The 8652-nt window shown below is 41.3% G+C and overlaps 1 protein-coding gene across 1 annotated transcript; it reads left to right on the plus strand.

The window, feature by feature from the left end:
- The first annotated feature begins 411 nt into the window (after positions 1-411).
- On the plus strand, positions 412-5100 carry S100P (S100 calcium binding protein P). Its single transcript, XM_053976132.1, has 2 exons — positions 412-574; positions 4817-5100. Exons 1-2 carry the CDS (start codon positions 437-439, stop codon positions 4964-4966), a joined length of 288 nt encoding a protein of 95 aa, XP_053832107.1. The 5' UTR covers positions 412-436; the 3' UTR covers positions 4967-5100.
- The last annotated feature ends 3552 nt before the right edge of the window (positions 5101-8652 follow it).

Genomic DNA, 8652 nt, shown 5'->3' on the forward strand with positions numbered 1-8652 from the left:
GGGAGAGGTGAGATGCTCATCTTCCTCCTGAAGAGGAGGCTGATACTGCACCAAAACTGGTCTGCCAACTCTCTGCTCCCATAGGGATATCTGAAAGAACAAATCTTGAGCAAACAGCCAGTAACAAAATCTGATTTTCATTTGTTAGTCACGCTGTGTACCTTGAAGGAGAGGCTGGTTTCTACTGGTGAGCAACTGGTTGTACCAGTCATGCCAGGGCAATAAAAAAAAAACCCTTTAGTTTTGAAAAGGTGTTGGCATGTAGGTGTGTACTCCAGATACAGGTGTTTGCTAATGGATAACTGTCCCTTGGGTGTGCAGCCACTGATTGGAGGGGACAGATGCATAAAGAACCCCAGAAGCAGAGCAGGCTCCATCCTCCAAGAGAGCCCTGAGGCTGTGCCTGCTCAGGAGAAAGCCAGGCTCCAGAAGCAACATGTCTCAGCTGGAAACTGCAATGGGAATGACCATTGCTGTGTTTGACCAGTATGCAAGGACTGATGGCAACAGGCAAACCCTCAGCAAAACAGAGCTAAAGACTCTGCTGGAAAAGGAGCTCCCAAATTTCCTTGCGGTAAGAGAACAGCGCGGCACCGTTTCTGTGTAGCAGGTGCAAGAGCAGCCTGGAGAAACAGTTTTTAAGTACATTTTTGAAGAAATTATATCCAAAAATATGCAATGGCTTGTAGGAAAATATGAAATTTAAAAAAGATTTTGCACAAACTGTGTAAAACTGGTTTTAATAGGCAGGGCCATTCCCTATTTGCTAAATTCATCACTTGAGTTATCAGGACAATGGCTTTGAAATAGATTTGGTTTCAACTTCAGAATTCACTTACTTCTGTTTATCCCTGGATTTAACATCTCACTTCATGTCACAACTTCTGTGAAGGTAGTTGTGCTGTCAGCAATTGAGGATCTTGATTGCAGATGGAGAATGTCTCTAAATATTTATACATTTACCTTCTCTAGGTATTTATACGGCATACTCACTATGCTCATCAAAATGATGCCTAAATGAGAACAAGAGATTAACTCAAAGCAAACTGGCATTTGTCTTTAAAAGCAAAAGAAAGACATGTTTTCTATTGTATAACATAGATTTGTATGTAATCATAAAATACATTTCAGTAGGTATTCAAAGTGCTTAACATGTTCTAGTAAAAGCTTTAGCTGCCAGGGAGACAATTTCAATTTTTTTTTTTTTAAATTTGTTTCCCTGCACTAAAAATACAGAAAATACTTTTAAATACATTGTTCTTTCCACATTGGAATAATGTTTCCCTATTTGTACTGTTTTGTTACTCTTCTAAACGGCAAAAGTCTAGAACAAAATGCTCCTTGTGTGGTTTTCAGTTTTTGTATCCAGCATAGTTCAGTTTTATAACAACTATTTCAGGGCACTGCAGCCAGGGCACTTGATACAATTCAGTATCTTTCCATGCAAGCTGTATGAATTCACCATATGAAATCCATGCCTGCTGGAGTTATGTCTCACAAATTAGAGATGCAATATTCAGAATGAGGACCTGGGTGGCTCAGTGGGGATATATTCCAATGTTTCTGAGAAATCTGTGTAAGACAGGTAAATGCTCGTGACCCAACAGCATCACAGAAGGGTCCTGCTCTTGAGCATGGAGCTGTGTGGTACCCACAGCACTTCCATGTAAAGAGAAACTAACCCAACAACAAAACCACAATTCTATGATGGCATGGAAATCCCCCAGACACTTGGCATTTGGTCGAAATAAGGCTGGGGAGCCACTGCAGTAAGCAGCTACCAAATGAGATGACGCTCACAGGTCTGTCCTGACTGTGTTTGGTGGCCTGGCACCACTTCCAGTTCCCCACAGCTGCTCATACTGGCTCTACCTATTTCCTGCACCTGGTAGAAAACGTGGAATTTTCCAGGAAGATAATTAGCTAATTGCCCTCTTATATTCTAGTCTTCATCTCCCTTTCCCACTTTACCTCTTCTAGAAAAAACAAAAACAAAACAAAAACAACCCAAACCCCCCACATTTTAATGCCACTATTTTAAATAAATTTAAACCAATAATATTCCTTATTCCTGTCTTGCCAGACTGATAACTGCAAGGAAAAAAAACTGAGAACATAAGTCTGACTTCAGAAAAAAGTTCTACCTGCATTTTCCTGCCATTTATATCTGTATTTTTTATTTGCTAGAAAATCTAGGGAACAGTGTTTCCAATTACTCGTGTATACTTTTAGCCTTAGAATTGGTTATAGCTGGCACAGATCACAACTTCCTGGAAAGGTCTTGAGTCAATCAGGCAGGCATAAATATCACAGGACTGAAGGACTGGACTCAGTTATAAAGAATTTCCAAAAAGCAATTTCTATTTTTGTATCTCACAACTAGTTCATATAGTTCACTAAATAATTTTCCCTTGTAAAATTAAAACACTGTAATTTACGAATTTAAAATTAATTAAACCTTCCAGATACAGTCATCTGTCAAATCTAAGGAAATGGTTTAATTTTTAGTGATTTTAAAACATCTGCATTTAAAGTGAAACATTAAATTGCAGGATGACATATTTTGTTAATTAGAACATGATCAAAAAATGTCTTCAGATTTAAATTTAGGTAGTAATAGTTTTAAATTGGTGGAAATTTTTCAAAAGTTTATATAATTTCTTTCTAGTATTAGATGAGATTTTTTTTTACCTTCTACGAAAGCCACACGATTGTTTCCTAGCTTTAACAGGTCTGTACTGCCATCCCCTGTTTAATATTAAAATTGCAGCTTCGAAAAGCCCTGTAGATTATCAGTGCCAAAAAGCCCTCCTGTAAACTTCTTTTATTTTTTAATCTATTTTGGCAAAATGGAAAAAAAAAAACAAAACCAAAAAACAAAACAAAACAAAAAACCCACAAAACCACAAACAAACAAACAAATACTTTAAAATTTGATTATACAATTCTTAACATCAGCCCTGAAATGTAGTGGTTCACAGAGTCACAGAAGCACAGACTATGCTGAGTTGGAGGGGACTCACAAAGATCATTGAGTCTGGCCCTACACAGGACACCCCAAGAGCCACAGCAAGTGTGCCCAAGAGCATTGTCCAAACATTTCTTGAGCTCTGTCAGGCTGGTGCTGTGACCCCTTCCCTGGGAAGCTGTTCCAGTGCCCAACCACCCTCTGGATGAAGAACCTTTCCCTGATCTCCAACCTAAACCTCCCCTGACACAACTTCAGGCCATTCCCTGGGATCCTGTCACTGTCACCACAGAGAAGAGATCAGTGTCTGCCCCTCCTCTTCCCCTCATGAGGAAGTTACAGACTGCAGTGAGGTCTCCCCTCAGTCTCCTTTTCCACTTGAAGAGACCAAGTGACCTCAGCCACTCCTCACAGCTTCCCCTGAAGGCCCTTCACCATCTCCACTGCCCTCCTTTGGACTCTTTCTAATGTTTCCTATATTGTGGTGCCCCAAACTGTCCCCAGCACTTGAGGTGAGGCTGCCCCAGCCCAGAGCAGAGTGGGACAATCCCCTCCATTGCTTGCCTGGCCATGCTGTGCCTGATGCCCCTCAGGACAGGGCTGGCCCTCCTGGCTGCCAGGGCACTGCTGATTCACATTCAACTCACCACTGACCAGGACCCCCAGGCCCCTTTCTATGGTGCTGCTCTCCAGCACCTCATCCCCCACTATGTCTGTACATGCAGGATTTCCCCATCCCAAGTACAGAATTCAGAACTTTTCCTTGTTCCCTTCATATGGTTGGTGATTGCCCAGCCCTCTCATTTGTTGAGGTGTCTCCACAGGGCCTCTCTACCTTCAACAGAGTCAGCAGCTCCTCTCAGTTTTGTATAATCTGCAAACTTGCTCTGAATCCCTTCCAGTCCCGTGTCCAAGTCATTTATGAAGATGTTGAAGAGCACAGGGACAAGGATGGAGCCCCAGTGGAGCCCCACTAGTGACAGGTCCCCAGTCTGATGTCCCCCTGTCATGCCCCACCCATGTGCCAGTTGCTCAGCCATGCCATGATGTGCTTATCCAGGTGTGTGCTGGACATTTTGCCCAGAAGGATCCTGTGAGAGACAGTATTGAAAGCTTTACTGAAATCCAAAAAGAAGACATCAGCTGGCTTCCCTTGATCAACTAAGTGGGTTGCTTTATCATAAAAGGAAGTCAGGTTTGATAAGCAGGACTTCCCTCTCATGAAGCCATGTTGGCTGTGGCTGATGGTGTTCAGTCATTCCATTGAAATAGTGGCAACTTAGAAGAATAATGACAATTTAGAAAAATATTTACTGTGTTAACTCAAGCTCAGCATCCCACAGGCTTCAGGAGGCACCTTCCCAGCCACCAGCTCCTGTGAGCAGCTTCTGCTGGACCATAAGGCCGGTGGCAGCAGTCAAAGCACTTTTGAGGCTGTTTGCATATTTTCTGGGGTGGAAATATCCAATGAAGCTTAAATTTTACATTTGCCCCAGGAAAGCATCTTTTTGCAAAACTGCAAACTGCCTGTACTCCAACTGAGTCTTTCCAGGGGAATGGATGGGGAACTCATAGCAGTTAATTCATCTGGGGATTGTCCTCAGGGCTTTGTGCTGCACAGCTTTAATGGTGATAAATGCTGTTTTAAATGTAGCAAACATGCCTGTCTGTGACAGTGCATGACTGCAGCTCTCGTGTAATAAATGCAGAAGCACATGATTTTGGTACTCACTGCTGCTGTGCAGACAGTGGGAACACACAGCACCTTACCAAAGGACCTTGTTCAGAAAAGTTGCTGCATTGGGATTGTGCATCCTCTCACTTCAGCCTGCTCTTTTTCTTTTGCAGTCTGGGAAGGACAAGAATGCTATTGATAAAGTCTTCAAGAACCTGGATGAAAATGGAGATTCCCAAGTGGACTTCAAAGAATTTGTCATCTTTGTGGCAGCTCTGACTTGCTGCTGTCACAAATATTTTGAGCAGAATGCAGCCAAATAGTTGTCAAACTACTCACAAAAGCTGTCTTTGCCTGTGCTCCATATGCTCGTGATATGGATCCCTTCACGCTTTCCATGTACTGCCGTGAAGTTTGCAAGCACGCTGGACTGTAAAAATAAACCCTACTGAGCTTATTCCCCATCCTGAATGCTAATTTCTTCTCATCTGTGGAAAAGCCTGGGTTTAATGACTCCCACTAACTCACACTGAGTAGTTTCTCCCTTTCTCTGGTTTTAAAATTCTTTCCTTAGCCAAAAGGTTCAATATTCATACCAGTGCAGAAGCTCCACAAGGGCTGCTGGAGCCATGAATCAGTTGGAGACTGTTTTTATACACCAGCATCTCTTGGATGCATCCCAAACCCACACATGTGCCACCACAGCTGTACAGGACAGGCCTCACTGGCACTACCTTTGAGCCTATTTGGTACCCTCAACCATGTGGTTTTTGCAGTGCTGCCTTGTAGGTTCTTCCTTGGTTAAAACAACAAAACAATCCCAAACACCTTTTCTGTTTTTTTTCTGCATGGAGGATTCTGTGCAGTTTTGTGTACTAGTGAGCCATCTCACCCAGATCACATAGATTTATTTCCTATGACACCATAAGATTTTTGTACCAATATATTGATATTGCTCTAAAAGAAATTTAAATACCCTCCCAAATAGTGTGCCATAGTATTTTTGCCTGAAGCAAAAATAGCAGCAATTGTTGCTTCCTTACCTGAAAAATGTCTGTGTAGGGAAGTGGAAGAAATTGCTTTCAGAGGAGAAGGCAACAGATATCAGCTGAACTCTGCAACTGAAGCAAGACTGTATACAGAATCAAATCTATATTTTGAAGCACTTTGCCAGTGAGCATCCCAACACAAATTGCAAAAATATTAAATTTAGTTTCTTTTTCTACAGAACAGTACTGTTCAATGGTATGCTATGCCAGCAGGCCAGGGAAATACCCTGTCCTACTGTGTGTGCAAATGTGTTGTGTAGGTAGAGGTGTCACAAGTCCCTCTGGAGCCCCTGAAAGATCGTGCAGCACAGCAAAAGCAGGAACAGGAGCTCAGTTTCACTGTGTTTCCTGAATCTGAAGTTACATCACAGGTTTGACCCATTCATAACCCTATACAAACATATCTTGTTTAGGTGTATTCATCTTTTGGAGAGCTTGATGGGAAATTTTGATCTTATTAGTTTGTTTCAGCCTGTTTTAACCATTACAGGTTTTGTTTCATCTAGCTTGCCCTGGTGCTGGATGGATGGAGATGAATTGCAACACATCCATTACACTTGCAGAAGTACTATTACCTGTGTTACTGACAAGAGTAATATTTTTCTGCATTACCTGAGCAAAAAACTACTCATCACCAAAATGTGCAAAACCAGAGATCCCATATTAGCCTTTTCTTCAGAGACTGCTCCGTATTATTGCCATTTTTTGAGATATCTTTACAGCTCTAATCCAGGATGGCTCTGCCCTGTGGCTGCTGTGCCCCTTGCAAGGGCCAACTCCACTATCACATCCCTCACCATTTTGTCAAGCTATAAATGAGCGAAATACTCTGCTTGTTGCAAAGCAAGCTAATTCTAAATACAGAGTCAAAAATTTCCTGTATTGCACATTTATCTAGCGAGTGGTATAAACCATCCTCAGACAATCAGATCTTGGTGATACATATCACAAGTTGATTGGTATATCCTCATTTTTTTGAAATGTATTTTTACTTTCACAAGTTTAGCATTAACACCTAATGTTCTGCATTGCTACAAAATATCCAGCCTCGCTGAATTTTTTTTTATTTTTACCACTATGTGGCACTAAATGCAGCCTTTTTATTGCTCATTGAGCCCAAAGGTGCATGTATCAATATAGAATTAAAAGAATCTGCATTAAGATTAGAAAAAAAAATCAGAAGTGTTCATAACATGTCAATAAAATGGCAATTTTATGTCTGGACAAATGCCATATGTCCCATCAAGGGCATTTACTGATTGCAGTGAAAGCAGCACTGATGGCCAGGCAGAGGTTCCATCTCTTGAGCTTTTGGAAGGATTTAGCTGCACCAGCCCAATCTCACCGTTGTGGAAGTGTTTCCTCTTACTTGTAAATTGCAAACCTCCTGTGCAATTTATTGCAGCATTGTTCTCCATTGCATTGAAATTGCATTGTTCTCCACAGCATTGAAATTGCTTTTAAAACATAGCTTTTAAAGAGAATGTTGGTGAAAAGCTCTACCTGTCTTGTGAGCCAAGGAATTCACCTTGTTACTCCATTTTATCAATCAGATCTTTAAAACCACATTATTGACCAGTGAGAGCGGTGACATACCCCACATTTCACTCTTGTTTCCTAAACTTCCTGCCCCCAGTCCAATACCCACATCATTTCACTCACCCATTAATGCCATTTTGTCCATTTTCCTGAAAATCTGTAGGTTTTTTCAGTGCTGGAGGACTGCTCACAGCAGTCCTGGTCCCAGCAGCCCAAAGCTGCTTGGTAACTGCTCCACCTCCCCACAAGGGTTCTGACTGTGATGAGCTCAAGTACCTTTGTCTCCTTGAGGGAGTACCAGGGCTGCCCCTCACTGTTCTCATTGTTCCTGCAGCCCCAACCCTCAAAACTCTTACATTTGTCTTGACCTCTTGGTCCCACATGAGGGGACACCTGGAGAGCTCAAAGCCTGTGCCCAGAAGCACACAGATGCTGTGTGCTGCTTTGTTAACCCAAGGGAGCTGTGCCTGTTCAGAGCTGCATGAAGGGGGGGAAGAAAAGGGGTTTGGGGCTTTTTTTCTTTTTCCCTGCAGATTTTTCAAAAGCTGTAACTCTGTGATGAATATTCATTTCAATGTAGTACTGAAAACTCAACTTGATGACACCTCAGAGAGAAAATGATCCAGGAATAAAAGAAATTAACATATAGCTCCCACCTTACCATAGAACAAAAGTGACTTTTCAGAATATATTATTTAACCTAAAAGCATCTGAACAGAGTCACTTCAGTATCTTTCAATCCATTAATTTTCTTTCCCAGTATTATTGATTTTCACGATGAACCTACAGTTTACCCAGAATATCCTGTGTATTTCCTTCCCTCAGTAAACTTTTGTAACTCAAAGTTCAAGCTACGGAGATGGTAGACCTGGTTTTAAACTTACCATTTAATTCCAACTTTTAGGCCTCAACATCTTATGTACGATGAGATAATTTAAGAAACTGTATAGGCAGCTGTAGGGGAAAGGAAAAGAACATAAAAGGCATCTTGGAATATATAAACTAACAGCTGTGGCTCGTGCACATTTGACCTAGCTATCTGAAAGGAAAGAAATAGATGGGAAAATATATTACCAGCAAATGACAATATGGGAAATCATCACTTGTGATGAGTTCCAAATTAAGCAAGTCTTAAAGGCAGAGGTGAGAAAGTCAGCTAAGCAGCAAATCAGCCAATAGATATTTTTGTAATACAGAAAAAAAATATAAATTTATAGTAACATCAGATGAATTCTATGGATTAAAATACTGCAGTATCTGTAGTCGCCATTTTGAAATCTAGTGGGCTACTGTCAACACTCTTCAATTTTTTAAATGACATCTTGAAATCTGATATTTGAGTGTGTGCATACAGGGAAAGCAGGCATAATGTTACCTAACCCTTAAGTCACTCGTGGCCACTTATGCTGCAGTTTTGGCTG

This window comes from Vidua macroura, chromosome 4 (assembly GCF_024509145.1).
Source record: "Vidua macroura isolate BioBank_ID:100142 chromosome 4, ASM2450914v1, whole genome shotgun sequence".
In the NCBI taxonomy this organism is placed as follows: Eukaryota; Metazoa; Chordata; class Aves; order Passeriformes; family Viduidae; genus Vidua; species Vidua macroura.

Coding starts and splice junctions, on each gene's coding strand:
- S100P (XM_053976132.1), top strand. CDS start 437: ATGTCTCAGCTGGAAACTGCAATGGGAATGACCATTGCTGTGTTTGAC. Junction 575..4,816: donor AGCTCCCAAATTTCCTTGCG/GTAAGAGAACAG, acceptor TTTCTTTTGCAG/TCTGGGAAGGACAAGAATGC.